At 30.5% G+C, this 18,330-nt stretch overlaps 1 protein-coding gene across 1 annotated transcript in view; it reads right to left on the bottom strand.

The window, feature by feature from the left end:
* Positions 1-17,555, bottom strand: part of LOC124373520 (lactase-phlorizin hydrolase-like) — a gene marked incomplete at its 5' end in the record, with an annotated part of 61,590 nt that extends 44,035 nt beyond the window's left edge. Inside the window, 6 exons of the mRNA XM_046831881.1 lie at positions 709-829; positions 2,421-2,478; positions 12,141-12,266; positions 14,110-14,188; positions 15,428-15,577; positions 17,400-17,555. Of these exons, the coding sequence (XP_046687837.1) occupies positions 709-829; positions 2,421-2,478; positions 12,141-12,266; positions 14,110-14,188; positions 15,428-15,577; positions 17,400-17,555 (690 nt within the window). The remainder of the gene's footprint in view (positions 1-708; positions 830-2,420; positions 2,479-12,140; positions 12,267-14,109; positions 14,189-15,427; positions 15,578-17,399) is intronic.
* Positions 17,556-18,330: the final 775 nt, after the last annotated feature.

Below are 18,330 nucleotides of genomic sequence, written 5' to 3'. Positions count from 1 at the left end.
TTTTATTTTCGGATTAACAAAAATTTGTTATTATAAGTAATTTTTTTGTTTTTTTTTTTTAAAATTAGGAATTTTTTATTGGGCCCATACCTTTATTGTTTAAAAAATAATTTTAAAAATTGGCTTTATTAATCCATTTTTAAAAACCATTACAATTTCCCGTGGGAAAAAGGGTTTAAAAGGGTAAAATTTCATTCTTTTCAAAAAAGTTTTAATATAGCCCTAATTGTTAACCCCTTTCAAACCAAATTAATTTTAAATAATTTTTTAATTTTCTTGGTTTATTTAAAATTTTAAATTTTTAACAATCCTTTTTATGTTTTTAAATTGTGCAAGGAATTTAAAAATTTTAAATTTGAATTTTTTTGATTTGCCTCATAAGTTTTTTTAAGGTAAAAATTTTTCCATAAAATGGGGTGGGTAAGGGTTTTAAAGGGAAAAAACCTCTAAAAAAGTTATATTTTCCCTTTTTTTGGAAATCTTTTTTAAAAAAAAAAAAAAATTCCCAAAAAAAGATAACAAAAGGGGGCCCTTTGGGTTTAAAAAAGGTTAAAAACTTTTTTTGTTTCCCAAAATGGGGAAGCCCTTACAAATTGTTAGAACAATTATAGTAATTTTATTTCTATTATCTTTTTTCGTGCTGAATTAAATACTTAAAGCTAATTCCTAAAATTATGTTAAGCAATTATTTTTGTTATAGCTACTTGCCATCAGCATTCCATCCCCCTTCCACTTGGTATGACGCTGACGCACAGCCAATGAGGAAATCTGGAGGAAAAGTACACGAAGAAGACATTTCCTCAATTTTATTTAGCTCCTTACAAGTATCCTGAAACATATAACCAGTAATATTACTGATGTTACTAACTTTTTACAAGCAATAACTAACACACACAGAATAAAATTTTTTTTTTGTGATTTAAATTAACTTATAATTAATTGGATATTGATTTTCAGATAGCCTCTTAATATTTTTAATGCTTACGATATAATTGTGACTCACATAGCAAGAACTCGTGTTTAGCAATATATTCAATAAAAAAGTCATATCTCCTTATTAATGTTTTACAATTCATAACATTTTACATTGAATACTGTCTCTGAAGCCATATTAAAATACTAATCAAAAAACAACATTTCCTCAAATTCGTAAAAATACCAATTTAATTTATTAATTCAGAATTTTTGTAAATCTATACTTGATAAAAATTACTGAATCACAGTATCTAAATAATTATTCTTATTTTAACTACTTATATATATTTTAAGTTTTAAATTTTCTTCTAATTTTTCCAGATAATAAAGATAACATTCACACAACAATCTTTTAGTTTATAACTAAACATCTTGTGATTAATATACAATTTTTAGTGTTTTTCAGGAATTAATTTAAAAAATTCTATATCCATATATATATATATATTGAATTAAATTAATTAATTTATGATATGGAGGAGCAATATTTAGTTCAGTCCCAGTATTATAGATATATGTGCAGATTAACCAAAACCCACTTGAATGTCTCAGATTGACTTTTATATTAGTATAAAAATTAGGCAGTCCAACAATATTGCAAATATGATTCTGCAACTCGAAGACTAAACAATTCACTTTAGGAACTATTAAAAATTTATGTATCCAAAATGCCTGATATTCAAGGAACAGAAGACATGAATTATTTAGAACTAACACTAAATAATGCATTGATATGGATAAATCACATTGACAACTTACCCTAAAGCTAAATTCATCACTTTATGCTTTGCAAAAGACCCAATCAAATGTAGTAACACACTTGAATGCTACCAACATAGCGTACTATATGTTATTTGAAAGTCCTCTCAGGTCTGGATAACAGCACGGGGAGGCACAACTCAATTTTTAGCCTATTGAAATTCCTCAAAATTCAGGAATAAAGAAATAAATAATGAGCTAGCTAGGACCTACAAAAAGTTTTAGAGCTACTTTTAAAGAATTTAAAATATTGACGGTGATTTCTCTATATATTATCTGGAAACCATATTGTACTGCCTTATCAAGAGACCTTCCACAAAATGGTGATTGCCATTAGCATAATACAAGATATGATCAAGACCAACATGAACTTTTATAATTTATAACTATGTACATTTTAAATATTTGGTCCTAGTTGTAATCTTAAAGGTTATCAATAAAAGAATTTCTGTTTTCTGACTAGTAATATGTCTGAACCCACTAATGTACTTAGTGTGGTAATCATCTAGGCTCAGGTAAAGGTTGTCTGATCCCAGGATCTTCTCCATCGTGATGATGACCACTAAAGGGGCACCCAGACATAATTTCGATGATCTGATGGAGATCCATTCAAACGAAAAAAAGTTACCTCTGTACAAACTCTGAGGAATTTTGGTCTAGACAATCATATGGGCAGCTGACGATACCGCAAAGATATCACCGGCTGTCTGCCTGTTTGCAGACCAAAGATCCTCCCGAGTCACTCTGCATTCAACACATATAAACATTACAATATAATTATATTGTCAAAGTACTCCAATTTACAAAATAAACTATTAATCAAGTGGCCATACCAAGCAAACACAAAAATTAATAAATTTAGTGAAATTTAATTTTTTAGAGTTCTAAAAAAAATCAAGCACATCCTTTTATTAATTTTACTAAAAATTTTTGTTATTATACAGTACCTGAATTTTATCTCTTTCTCTAATACACACAGTTGTTCTCAAGATTAGTAATTTTAATTTTAGTAACTAATTGCTGGGTGCTGGTACTAAGCTTTTCTGACCACAGAACACTCAGATAAGCTATCATGAGCAGATAATGGGGAACATCATAGATAACATGATACACAACTACAGGGTGGTGCATATGTCAGTTTCTCCAGAAGAGAAATTTAAAGGCATTATAGGTTAATTGAATAAAACACTTTTAGGCCAGAAAACAAATTCATTATTTAAAATTACTTGCATATTACCATACAATTTTATAGCAGTTTGTTCAAAATGTCCAGCACATTGATTTTGTATACAATTCATACAATGACTGAGAACAGAATCAAAAATTTTTAGCAATAAAGGTTTATCGTTATTAACAAGTTCAAAATACAATTCCCTAATTGAGGTTTCTGAGTCCGTCAAGGTTTAGTCTCCTTTATAATACCCCACAGTGAAAAATCACATGAGGTCAGGTCTGGTGAGCGTGCAGGCCAATCGATTGTACCACGGTGACCAATCCATTTATTAAATGTGTTATTTAAAAAATGTCGAACTTGGATACCGAAATGTGCTGGGGCACCATCTTGTTGCCAGATGAGCGAATGAATATTAAAAACAGGAGTTCGGGAACTACTACATCTTGCAGCAACCATAAGTAACTTTCTGAGTTAACATTTCCTTGAAGAAAATAAGGACCAATCAGTGCAGTACTCGAAATACCTCCCCATACCATAACCCCGGGCACATTGAGTTTCTACTTGGGATTACGTTATGAGGAATTTACATCTGACCAGTACACGCAGTTACACCGATTAATGCGTCCATTTAGTTTGAAACATGCCTTATTACACCACAAAATTGATCGCAACAAATTTGAATCAACCTTAAAGAATTTTCCAATCGCCTATGGGAATCATTGTGAAGCGCTTCAAGTAAAGATGGACAGTATGGCCTAAATATTAATAGTTATTTACTATTCTTTAAACGCTTCTTGATATATCTAGTTCAAGCAGATGCATTACAAGTCGATTTACAGGGACTGGAGACATAAGCTTAAGCGACTGTGTCTGCAGGTTTTCTTTGTTGCAAATTGATTGTGGATGACCACACTTCGGAGCATTTCAAAAACACTTCCTGTGTTTTCAAATTTCTTATTTAACTTCCGTACATACTGTCAAGTGGGTACCGTGACACCTGGATATTTACCACTAAATTGCTTCAATTATTATAGCAGTATTTTTACTATGCTTTCCACTCACAACTGAAGGATGTAAACTCGTTGTTGGGTTGTAAACATTTTTTAAAAAACACACATAACAGATACAAAGAGTGTCACTTTAGACTAGCCACTGGAACAGACAACAATGAACTTACTCCGTGTTGCTGCCAACTTAACATTGTTACCAACCTATCGAAACAAAATATCCCAATTTATAGGGAAACTGACATATGCGCCACCCTGTATACTCACAAATTGACATTTACATTTCAATTATTATGAAAAAATAGTTATCTGTGATTTGTACGTCTCCTAAAACAATATATATTTTTGTTCAGGAGGACGAGGACGAGTAGAATACGTTTTTAACGTTAAAATTTTTGATTGACTACTCTGGCTGTGAACCTCACTGATACCATCTATTCTTACATTTTCTGTGTAAAAAAAAAAAAAAAAAAAAAAAAAAAAAAAAAAAAAAAAAAAAAAAAAGTAGACAAACGACCTTTTTAACAGTTATTTAAGCAATAATTAGTAATTAGCAGAGTTCCACATTATTTAACGATAGGCTACTGCAGCTTATGCCATGCCATTGTGTGAGAAAAATATCTGTAATGCTAATTTATATTATTAATTTGTCTCCAATGATATTAATAGATCAATATTGGATAATTTGGTGTTATCTTACATTATCCACATTATTGTACCTAAAACAACTGTTAACAATTTCCTATTTAAACAGAACACTTTTCCAGATTCTAAATTTTTATTTCTTACCTAGAAAATAAAGGTTGGATGAGTTTATAAAATGTTTAAGGCTATCAATTATTTATCATCGGATTTTCGAGAATTTTGATTTTTTGGTACTAGCCTATGTAGAGGAATATTTTTCACATTGTAGTCATCAGTGTGTAGGCTTGCCATAACCTTCTCTGATTGCCAGAGACAATAGAGTCAGCCCATTCAACTATGTTACTAATTCTTTTTTTAAGGATTTTGTATTTTATTTTTAAGGACTTTTGGACTTGTTTTCTGCAGATTTTCATTTAATTTTACTTTTTTTTTGAATTTTCCATTTGAAAAAATCACAACAATAATGTCAATATATAACTTGGGGTGAAGTTAATGTTTTTAAAATTGTTAGTATCATTGTGTCCTATCATTAAGTAAAAAATTGTATGATTCACTATTTACAAATATATTAATTTTATTGTAAGTGTAAAAATTTTGTATTATATCATACTTAATTGTTGTACGTGTTTTATTTATTTTTAATTTACTTAAGATTTTGTCTAATGGACAAAGGGCCCATTTAATGATTATAAATTTATGATGTTTTAAATAAAGAAAAAAAATCTGTGATGCGGTCTACTTATTACTTATTGTTATAAATACTTACGAGTATCTGATCCATCCAAATTTGTTTTAATACTAAAATTATTTGGACTGGGACTTTGTAATATTGTAATTTGTCGATAGGTTAATAGTTCCTCCATTCAAAAGAATAGGAACATAAGCTGCATATTAGCTATGTATTAAACTACATCAGATGTCTCGGATTAACGATTTAAATTATCTTCAAGTAACCAAATTACCATATTTACAAATCCATCAACAATTAACTGTTTAAACCAAATGCCTTACCAAAATTGGATTGAAGAACTACTAGATAGTCCAATAAGCACTTAGCAACCATCACACTATACTGACAGGACTACAGGCTTAGCAAGCAATTAGCCTAGACTAGTTTTCAACAATTCGAAAAGGCTAGCAGAACATGGATCAGACATCAGCTGTTTGATAACAAACAAAGTAAAAGTTGCTACTAAAACACACAAGATTCTGATTGGCTCCCCTAGTTTTGCTTCATGCGCATGAGTGATTTGGTGTTTGTATTAATTGAGTGACTGATAACGGCCAAGGCCATCTGAGACGGCAACAATTAATCGCCCTTGTTTATTACTGCATAATTTAACAATTATTCAAATTGGCAATTTGCAATATGTATTGGTTTTCATATCCCAAAGTCTGTCAGCTGAGGTTTTCCCGATATGTTATTGTATCGCCTGACCAGCTGTCAGCTTTTAAGGTTATATTGTTTTAACTTGGGCTCTTCATGACAGTAAAAGTTCTTAAAATAAATTTTATTTATGAGGTGATCTTTATTGATGGAGTATGTATTAATGTAGTTAATAATAAATACTTAGTAGTATTTTATTGTTACTAAAAATATAGCTGTTATTATGTATTATCTTTATTTTATAACTGTTTTTAAAAATTATTAACAATATTGGAATTTTTCAGGACTAACATTTTAGGACTAATAGATGAAAAAATGGTAAACTGGGACTTTTCATGTAAGCAAGTTGCTGCCCTAACACATCATCTAGTTCATTTGCTTCGATAATTAAATTGTGAATGGTAATATATTGAAAAATGATTTATTTTTCTATTACTATATTCATCCTATAACTAATTTTGGTATATTCCTTATATATCGAAACAACTTCCAAAAATCAATAAAAAAGCAATATGAATAATATTGGATTCAGGCCCGTGCGCATGGGGGGGATTTTTGGGGGTTCAAAACCCCCCCCCCTTGAAAATTGGGATATATCATATTGTTTCCCATATATCAGTTTAATTGTGCTCTATTTGCGCCGTCAGTTTACGCGCATGCGCGCGCAAATATTTCCAATCGTTTAAATTGCGCGCGCTTTCCGCCTGATTTGTGTTATATACTGTTTAAAAATTGGAGCTCCGACGCGCTAAGTAACAACTTCGACAAACGAACGCTCTTTCTCAACATTACGCAGGTTGAAAAAATTATTTGCGTTCTACCATGAGTGAAAATCGATTGAACGGATTGGCATCACTGAACATTCATCGAGACATTGAAGTAGATGTGAACTCAGTATTTAGATGAATTTTTTTTCTGTACCTCGACGCATCAACTTATTGAAAGAGTAAATCACATATGTTTTTATTTGAAAAAGCTTTTTTACTTTGTTTAAAGAATGAGTTACAAATGTATTAAAAGTATGTAGTTTTACAATTTTATAATAAACTCATTTTCCATACGTAATTAATTTTTAATCTATTACTTATTTAAGTTTCTTCTTTTTTATTTCATAAAATAAGTATAGAACCCCCCCCCCTAAATAAAATTCTGCGCACGGCCCTGATTGGATTTAAAACATGAAATAAAGAAAAGTTTGCAGAGTAAACTCTTACAGTCTACAGATTGTAGTTATATTTACGAAGTTATAGTATCAGTCAAGTCCAGAATGAGAGATTAAATACTTAAAGGTAACTACCATCAACATAAAACCGGTAACTGAATGATATTGGCAACCTCTTCTCATTGTTTGGGCACTGTTTTGCATAAAAACCTCAATATGCAGGAATGTTTTAATAACAAAATACCAGAAAATATTAAATTAGAAATTTCTATCCCTAAATTCAAAAGTAATCGTAAACAATACTTAACAAATAAAGCACTTTTATTCATTGTTTTTATAAATTTGAAGTTACACTTCTTGAGATCTTACATTTCAATAGTTACTTTTATTTGTAACATTTTTCAGCCATTGTTTGGCAGATTTGTATGACCCAAAATAATTATTTATAACATCATTTAAAAACCTACTGATTTGATAATTGATAGGATAAAAATGGAAAATTTAGCTGCCTAAAACCTGTACTAGACTTATTGTAATTCCACATGTGCTTATAAAGATCTATTACTTCTTTAAGGAACCGTATACCTGAACTTGTATTTCAGTGTTTAGGTCCATGATCTCCTTGGTGGGATCATGGATTCATAGATAGAATATAGGCTATTGATATAAAAGTAAGCTTTTCTTTACCATTATGTTTTATGAATTCTTTAACTGGTTGTAATAAGACCAATTTTTTCCAGCATTAATATTTTTGGTACTTTGGGGATTATACCGACCACACCTACTATGAAGAACACAAAAATATAAATTTATAGAAACAAACATAATAGAACGAAAAAAATAACTTTTTAATTACAAACTTTACAAGACATTTCCAGGTATTGTTGGTCGCTGTTTATCTTATTCTTTCTCGAGAATCCCGGATTACGGCAGGCCGTGGCGGCATCACATGATTATTTTAAGTTATTTGCACGGTACATAATTGCCTTTCCTTTACAATTCAATTTATATTTCTGATCAGCCCCTCTAGAATTTGGTATTTTTACTGATAGGTACTATCTCGAGGATGTTTTTTCTTTTGTTGACATCAGCGAGGGCTTCGGCGGCTGCCAAAGCCCGCGCTGATGGCCGGAGGCACTCGCATTTTGGGTGGCGGAGTGTGATCAAGAATAAAAACAAGTTTTGAGTGTTTTTTTTTTTTTTTCAATAAAGAGTTTTAGTTTTTTGTTTGGTAATGTTTTGTTTTTGTTGAATTTTGTGTTTGGAGAAATGTAGGGGTAAAACACGGAAGCACAACAAAGCGACGCACCAGCTGAACGGGCGGCGAGACTCTGCAATCACTTTTAATCTACTAGACCGCTCGACTTTGACCTCTGTCTGAGGATGGGGAGGGGTTTTGCGATAAGACAATATTCCTGTTTTTATATTGACGAAATAATTGTGTTCTACCGCTAATCTAGTAATCAGTAGAAGCAAAATGTGAAATAACGATTCATGTCTGGGTATGGTCGGTATAATCCCAAAGTACCATATTTTTAATTTTCCATTATATTTGAATGTATATACGTTTTTCCTTATACCTTTTTTTTAATTTCCTATGATTTTTCATGTCAATGAGACATGAAGCATTCATTACAAGTTCCTGCTCCATTTAAGCAGTTGATAAGGCATTATCTTTGGTATTAATAACCATGCTTCACTACAAAATATTTGTGCAAGTTAGAAAAACCTATCCCATTGAGTCAGCACCATTGTACATAGCTGGAGCAATCTGCTGTCAACTATCTGCTATGCTTGTGTCCACTGGTCCTAATTCCTTACTTGCATCTTCATTACCTTGAAAATAAGTTAGATTGGGTAGTGTAAATAGTAAAGTAACACAGCCGCTATGTGTGTATTTTTTTCAAATTTGAGGTAAAAAATGGGTGTACTAAAAATGTTTTGGTTAAATATTCTGTTGCAGTGAGTCATTTCTCATCATGTTTTAACCAGCCTCCAGCGCTGCTTGGTTTATATGAGGTCCAAAAAGTTAAAGTCTACGTCTACAAATCTCTTTTAATAAGCCTCTGAAGCTCAAAGAGTTCTTGTTACAAACTAAGCAGCGCTGTATTCAAAAACTTGTTGATAGTAGAACACTGAAAAATCTTGTAGTACCAGTTTGAAATGAGTGTCTCTATATTCAAAATCTTGTCAGCTCTGGATTTAGAAGCATAATTCGGTCTCTTATGACATACAGGGTGTTCACAAAAGGCTGCCACAGACTTCTGTGGGTGATAATACTCATAATTTCCAAACAACAAATGTCATATAAACATAGGTCGAGAAATGTCTTGTTCAGCAGCTAGCCGCCATTATGTATTTTTTATAAAAAATTATCTCTAAATTAATTAAACTAAAGAAACCAAATTTGGCACATAGGTTTTAATAGATTAGAGAAAGACTTTTTTATTGAGTTATTTTCTTTAATATTATCAACATTGCGTCTGTTGAAAATTTTGTAATTCAAATAACAAAATAACAGTACAGTTAAAAAAGTTATAAGATTTACTAGTTACCAACTATTTTGATTACAAATTTTTTATTTTAAGTTTTTTATTACAATTCCAATTGTACTTGTTTCAACGAAATCAGTCAATACACAAGTGAGTACAACCACTTTCAAGGTAAGCTTGCACAGGCCCAGGAGCAGTAAACATTTTGTCTTTTTGAAAGGCATCAGCTGACATCAGTTATAAAAAATTGACAAGATATTTTTTACAACTATTTTTACAACAATTTCATCAACGGTACTTTTTCCAATAAAGTCAGTCAATGCATAAATGAGCATGACCACATTAAAGGATAACGCTTGCCCAAACCAGGAGCACCAGTCATGTCACAGTTGAGAGTATAAGTTTATCATAGCTCCCAGAGTGTCAGGAAGGTACCAAAAGGAAGACGGCAATTCCTTAATTCTACTGACTGATGAAATGTGGATCCACTGCACTCTAATGACAACTAATTTTCAGTAGAGGCATACTTCTTTATAATCATCAAAAAATTAATGTATTGTTAAAAATTATGGCGTTTTTCATTTGTAACAGTAAAGCGATTTTTTCAAACATCTCATTGGAACTTTTTCCCATGGAAAATAATGCTACATATTATTGTTGAACTCTTAAAAAATTTGTAATATTAACTAAGGGAGTGTTCTTTTTTCTTGACAGTGGCAGATCTCCACACAGTAAAACACCACAAAGAAACTCTTGGGACACATTTGAATGGGATATTATGAATATCCCTGCTGTCTGGTAGCCCTTATTCTAGCACCCTTAACATTTTTATATATTCATTTATATGAATGAGCGAATAAGGGTTTTTTTCTACCGATAATGAGATTCAGAATGCTTATTTAACAATAAGACACATAATTATGCAGTAGGAGCCCTTTTTATTATAAAGATATCAAAAAGACTTCCCTTGACTCATAAATACACTGAGGTCCAAAGAATAATACATAAAAAGACAGCCTGATGTGCATGTATAAATTTACCTACATATAATGTCTCTTTGATTTTCAATTTAAACATCTTAATTCCTGTAAAGACTTCATTCTTTATTAACCCAAAGAGAAAGATCCAGGATATAGGCAATAAATTTTGAACATTTGTATAATTTTAGTTTACATTATATTTAATTTCAAACATATTTCTTATATTTTAAATATTGTTACTAGTACTAATAGACATTTACATAGTTATAAAGTTACACTAAATATAGTGACAGTTTAGTAATATAATAAACATTTTACATATTACGTTTTATGTTTAAAACATTTTTTTTTTTTTTTATTAATATTGGTATAAATCCATTTTAAAACAGAAAATAACTCAACTAAAATCTTATTTATTATGATTTGGTTGTATGCATTACTACAGAGTGAAAATTATACTGTCTGATTATAAAATGTCTTGTGACTGTAACAGCAATTGAATAGAGTCATTAATTGACTGCTGCCAGATGCCAGACTATTTTGTAGGCAGTAGTCAATATTTCCCGTGTATGCGCCAAATATATATGTTTTACTTTTTCAACAAATGTGTTATATTGCAAAATTTTCTTTTATAATATAGTCAGACAGTGCTGATATATATTATTATGCTATTAGCTTGTTTTCTCCATTAAGAATTGATTTACATTCTTAAGGCTATAAAAGATAGCAAGTACTGACCTTCATACAATAGGGGCGGAACACAGCCCCTACACATTGTGTTATTGCAATGGCTCACTTTTTAAATTTTTACCCCAAACGGAAGAAGAAAGACCTTATAAATAGGTGGCCTATTTACAATACAATACTCCATAATAACAATACACTCTGGTTTACAATTTTTTTTATTATACTTGTTTTCGGAAATGCTTTATCCCATCAACTTTAGACAGTCGGTGTGTTGTCCCTAGGTTTTTTTATTAGGATTTTGTCAAAAAATGTACAAATACTAATATTAAAAAATGCTAGACATAGCATAATTTATTTTTATTAAATGGGATAACTGGTGTATACAATTGAATTTATACAAAATAATTCAAGAAAAAAAGTTAAAATTATGTTTTTACAATTTCTACATAATTGTTTCATAATTCAAGCAATATGACATAAAATGAAAATAAAAGTCTCATGAGTACCATTAATAGGTGTTTACATTTGTTTCGTTAAATTTCATTTTTAGCTGTGTTTAAGGAAAAAAGAATAAAAAACATATTTTACAATTTCTTTATTTAATCCATTTTAAGTAATATTTATCACTGTTACTACTCTATGGATACAATATTAATAAATGGAAGTTATATTTATTGTCAGTAATATTAAAAATATGTATTTATATCTAATCTAAAGCTTGTAACTATTTTGAAGCAACTCATTTATGCTACGCTCAAAATAAATGCTCAAGCATATAACTCAGTGTTTATAACACTGAAGTAAATAATACTGTGAAGATCTGCTAGCCATGTGAGCTCTGAATGTTACAATACTAATATTTACAATCATACGTCGGCCCCAGCAATTCTCTGTCCTGCATTGCAGTTTCTTGAAGTTTATTTCCCACAGACTTTCTCTTCTCTCTTGGCGCCGTTTTTGAGTCACTGAAATCTACATTGTGGATACCAAATCTTTCCCTGGAACACAACATTTTTATTCATCCACAGTGGTTTATCAACATATTTGTAAACTTTATCCGAACAATTTCTCATTGTTAAATCATGATTGCCAGTTAGTGTTTTCACAATCCTAACTATGGGCAAACAGTAACATTATAACAATAATAACATTCAGTTTTTTACACAACACACACTTCACAAGAAATATTTAGTCACTGTTAAGTTTTAGATCAAGCTAGCATAAAAAATGTTACCACATTTCTGTAGAATTTATAATTTAGTCATACAGAATCAAGCTGGTTGCTTGAATTGTGCAAGTTTACAGTTTGTAGAGTTGTTGTCAATAGACATAATCCTTGAATTACATAAATGCTCAGCTTGTATGAATGTTATCAATAAAATAATCCTTGGATTGTATAAATATTAGAGTAAAAGGTTGTTTACTTTCTTCTGAGTTTATGGTTCAATCAGACTTAAACCCTTTCCATATGGATGTCACTGCTCCCCATTGTTTCACTTCCACTCGCATGTCACCACTCCAATGACACTGTGTTACAGCTTTAATTGCAATATAAAGTTATTACTCTAACTTATCAATCCACTCATCAAAAACAAAAAAGCATGGGGTTGCCTCATGCATCAATTATCTATTTCTTACACCTACCTTAAATTATACAGTCTAGTAAAAATTCAAGAAATGGGACATGGGGAAATTTTGCCTGATTATCAAAGCAGCAATCAAAGAAATTTACTTTTCTATCATGAGCATTAATATAGCGTGAAAATTGTAAGCAGATCTTTAAAAAATATGGCACGAAGTAATAAACTTTCTCTATTTTGGGCATATTTTAACAGAAGGAACTTTTGGAAAAGCCAACTGGGTCTAAGACAAGCCTTGAACACTAGTTTAGAACTATCAGTAGATATGAGAGCTGAGAAGCTTATCAGAATCAACAGAAACATGTTAATTGCTTGGTTGAAATATAATACTTGGCCAAAGAGAGGAGACACATGAATAGGTTGTGGATTTTGTAATTATCACACTATGATAATGGTATGATAAATATTTGTGACGGAAAAAAAAAAATGATTAATGAGTTAATTAACTGTAAACTTACGAATATCCAGCCATCCACTCAAAGTTGTCCAAGATACTCCAAACTGTAATAGCCAATTACATTGCATCCGTCTTCATGAATGGGCTTTTAGCATTTCTTCCAAGTAATCCTAAGATAAATAAAGTTATTCAAATAAAAGAGTTTTTCATCTCTGGAAGTAGTACCTATGTGAGTAAATATTGTCAGTTTAGAATGTTTATAATAACTAAGCATGTAAGGAAACTGGCAAAACATGAAAATGTGGCATCTGTTATGGCAAAAGTCTATTTTGTTCAGCCCTTCTTTGGCCCTATACAACTATGCAACTCTCAGCACAACTAAACTTGTCGATCATAACAGATTTTTAGTTCAGGTAGGAAATGTTAGCCATTATTGCTTTCTTTACAGCCCCAGAGTCTATTCTGGAAATGTTTACCTTAAATATATTGCTATATCTATTAAATTTCTATTATAAAAACTTATCACTGTTCACAAATTAATTTTAAATGCTACTGAAAAGTAATTTTTTTTTTTCAAACAAGTATATGCATTTTTATATCAGATTACCAAATAGTTTAGTAGTGTATAATCTTAAACATTAAATACCTCTTCAAATGAAAAACTGAAATTTATTAGATTAAAAAAAAGATTTTCAACATTAAATTTAGTTTTTACCAGATTTTTTTTAAGTATATACTTGAAACTTATGTAACACATAAATTTTTTACTAATATGATAATATTTTATACTCACGTGAAAAATACTGTATTCTGTCAACATCATCGAGAGCACCATCTGAGCTGTAGCCGTTCTCAGTGACAAACACTGGAGGGTTGTTGTATTCTGTCCCGTATTTCTGTTCAGTAGGGCTCTAAATCCCCAAGGGACCACCTGATAACACGGCAACCGACAACATTTTATTAGATTTACACGACATTAAAAAAGGGTTTTGTTTTAAAAAACTACAATACGAAAATGTGTTTTAATTTACTACTAAACAGGGTATACCAAATTGTATGCACACTAAAGCAATCTTGGAAACTTAAGAAATTAAAAAATTAGAGACATTAAAACATTATTTAAAGTGAGGCATCATTTCTAGAATCAAATACTTTAATGTATATAGTTCTGTTGTTACAATAAGACCTATGTGTATGTGTGCAAATACAGAAAGGAAGTTTACACTAAGTAGGTGTAATTCATTCCTGATAAATATTTGGATTTCTGACTTTTAAAAATGTTGGTATTATTTTTAAATACTGTACTTTTGTTGTATTCTGTAAATTTGATAAATGTATTTTTAGTTTATACTATCCAGATTAAATTATCATGTAAAAAATGTGTTTATGTGAGTTCCATTTAATGAATTAAATTGTTAGCATAAAATCACATTATTTAATAAAGTTATCTCCATGCTCTTTATTTTATGTTTTGAAAAATATACAGTGTATCACAACTAATGATTGTATAAGAAATATTGAGTTGGGTCTTCAATATTCTTTTTGAAGTTAAATTTAAAAAATTATATTTAAACTTTTTTCTCTTTAAAGTAATAGTGTAGACAAATTTAATACAGTTTCTAATTAAAGTTATTTAGTTAAACAACAAAACAAATTATAGCTTTTTATAAGCATTAATAACTATTAAATGAATTTTGTATATTAAATGCTGAAACATCTCTTAAAACTGGTATTGCAGTTTTAAGATATGCCTCTGATGAAAGGCTTTAACAGTTTGTGAATTGGTTACGAACTTATCATCTAACAATGGTAGGACTAGAGTTTATCTCTTATATTACATTGAATTCTTTACATTTTTTTTGAAAAAACACATTATTTATCTCCTGTTTTTATCTTTTTAATGAGTAGAATAAAAACTCATTATATGTCACTCTCTGAAAATTGATTTCCATACAAGCATGATTTTTTTTGCATGCTTGTTGATTGATTAGCTAGTCTCCTGCCTGTCTAGCCAGTCAATGTATCTTCCAAAATAGATTGACCTCTATAACAATTTCAAAGTAAGTGGACTCTTAATTTTCTATTTTTTTCTTTTTATTTCACAAATAAAACATTATGATACCTTTAACCACAATGATTTTTGCTGTCTTCCAGGCAGGATCACAACTTAGAACAGATCCGGAGTCCCTGTCCAATGAAGGATCCGGTCCTACTAGTCCTGAAGTTGCATATCTGCTTGTGTAGTGGTTCAAACCAAAAAAATCTGAACTTCCTAAAATGAGTTACATCCTTAAGTATACTGGAATTTAACAACAAATAATTATTAAAATAAAAAGCTTTTTAAAATAATCCAAAATAAAATATAAATGAGGACCATTATTTTAGTGTGAGCTTTTAGTTGTGATGTTTCCAGAGATAGTTTTCTTGTTGTGACATTATTATTTTCTGACCCTGAATGCTTTATATTTTAACATTGTTTCATTAATTTGAGATTATTTTGTTTCCTTAAAGAATTATATATTATTTATTTACAAATTGTAAATGTATATTAAAAAGTCACATACTATAATAATGCGATAATTATTTTATTTAGTTAATTTTTTTTAACTATAAAAAATTGTTTGAATTAGAATTTAGTTTGTATGTTTAATTAGAATACGATTTCAAGCATATTGATTTGATTGCTATTTACAATATTTATGTCAGAACACATACATCTATTTGTTTATCTTTTCTGTGTTAACTTATTAAAAAATTGCCCTAAACTTTACCCTGATCTAATCCAAATTGACATGTACAGTTTTCCCGCTAGGCTCATATCTAAGGACAGTGACAAAATGAGATCCTTTCTTTTATTATAATAATAAACTTGCTATATACATTTATATTTCTGTATATAGCACTTGTGTTAAGGCCCAACTAAAAAAATGTTATTATGCTTTTGTTTTAGTCAGTATTGACAATGATGATACAAATATTAGTAGTCAAATGAGAGCTATGTGACTGCTATAAATGATACTCATTGCTGTGCTGGCCGTATCACCAACTCTGCTTGACTATCCACACACACTGTAGCCAAGGAGTCCTCCAATCTCAAGTAAAAATCTTATTCCAAGATATTATTAAATAAATTATGTAACCTGCTTCGCAGGGATAGTCACAATGGTAGCAGGCAAAATAAACTATGCACATGTCAGACAACAAACTTCAGAGTTTAATTTATTTTTGTTACAAAATTCTGTTTTGTTTTTTTAAGGCTACTAATAAGGGGTTTATAGTCCTCCTTACTTTTAATAATTATTGTTATATATATATAGTAATAGTTATATTGTACTATCACTAGTATAAACGAATTCAACATTTTCCAATATAATTTTTTATTTTGTGCAAGGCCTTTCTGAATCAAAGATTCCATCATCAGGCACTTCATTGAACTTCACTGATGGTGCCACATATCACAAGGGCCAATGCATTTAATCCTTGAATATTTTACCCCAACTGTGCAAGAACCATAAGGGAATTTTGTGGATATTTTAAGTTTACAAATTTAAATGTAAAAGTAAAACCCAGACAGTTAGATTTGTTAGGCAAGGTCAGTGAGTACACCTTGCCTAACAGCTGCAGTTATCAGCAGGTTGTATCATAAGTGCTGAGCTGAGCTGGTCATAATGAGATCAAGCGACAGTAGTTAATTTGGACAAATTAAAAATTACTGCACTTGTATTCTTGATTTAAGTTGTATTAGTTGGTTGGTTTAGTTTTTGTTGTAGAGGTATTTTAATTTTACATGAGAAAAATTATTTTCTTAAGCTTTACTTATGCTAGATATGACATGGCCTGTAATGATTCGGCTTAGGTCAGTTATGTGGAAGTCAATTAATTGAACAATTTTCTTACGTCTTCAAATTAGGATGTATAATAACTCTGTGTGAGGATCACTTACAGTACTCAAGGTAAGCTGTAGTTAATAGGTAGTTTGTTGATTTTACTTCCAATACCACTATGAGTATTGGCAGGTAGCCATGTTGTTTTGTTGTTTTAACAATTAAATATTAACATGAGCCATTGAATATTTAATGCAGTCCCTTTTTTACCTTTTATTTCCTCGATTTCCTCCTTAGTGAACGTCGGCAGGGCGTGAAACAGGACCGCCCCTTCCCTCTTGCTGTTATAGTCCACTCTTTCTCTAACAATTTTGGGGGTAGTCTCCTTCTCTTTGAGAAAATGGGGGTGTGAGCAAAGATTCCACACTGTTTTAACATATATCTAGTATCATAAGAATTAAATACAAATTATCATTTTATGTGCCATGCAGGGAACTAATGATTACAATTAATGTTAATACATGTTATATTTATAGTTATACCATTATACATTTTAAATTAAATTTAGTGTACTACCATATATACAGAAACTGTCGTATGTTATACTACTAATAGATTTGAACTAAAAATATAAAATATTTACAATGAAAATTTACAAAACAAATGAACAGTTTTAAAGAATTGATTTTTACAGTTACATGAATACAGATTTATACTTAACTGGCACTTCAGTTTTTAAAAAATCAATGATACTTGGAATTTTTTCCTAATTAATTAATTAAAGTAATTTCCTGCCTTTTCAGTTGGACAATTTTCTTAAATATAATGTGTATGCAATCTGAGCCGGTTCTATACCTATATCTCCCCGGCTCATGTGTGTTTTATATAGTGTGTGTGTGGTTTATTGGCTGCAGAGGCGACTGACCATTTGAAGGCGTTTGGCCTTTCCGGCAGAGTGGCAAAGACTCCGAGCCGTGCTGTACTAGTTAGGAGCAGCTCCAGTTTAATTTATTTTGTTATTTAGTTTTAAGTTAGTTTTAGATATTATTTAGTTATTTTCTTGGATTTCATTAGGAGCCCGCCCTTAGCCGAAGGGATACCGGGTGGAATTGGCATTTCTTGTTTCAAATTATGGCATTTCTAATTTTTGTATGCAGGTGCACCTGACGGAGATTGTTTGAGATATACTACTGCAGGCACT

This window comes from Homalodisca vitripennis, unplaced genomic scaffold (genome assembly GCF_021130785.1).
Source record: "Homalodisca vitripennis isolate AUS2020 unplaced genomic scaffold, UT_GWSS_2.1 ScUCBcl_5770;HRSCAF=12660, whole genome shotgun sequence".
Classification (NCBI taxonomy): domain Eukaryota; kingdom Metazoa; phylum Arthropoda; class Insecta; order Hemiptera; family Cicadellidae; genus Homalodisca; species Homalodisca vitripennis.
Note: the sequence above shows the minus strand (reverse complement) of the source record. Positions and strands in the feature narration are given on the sequence as shown.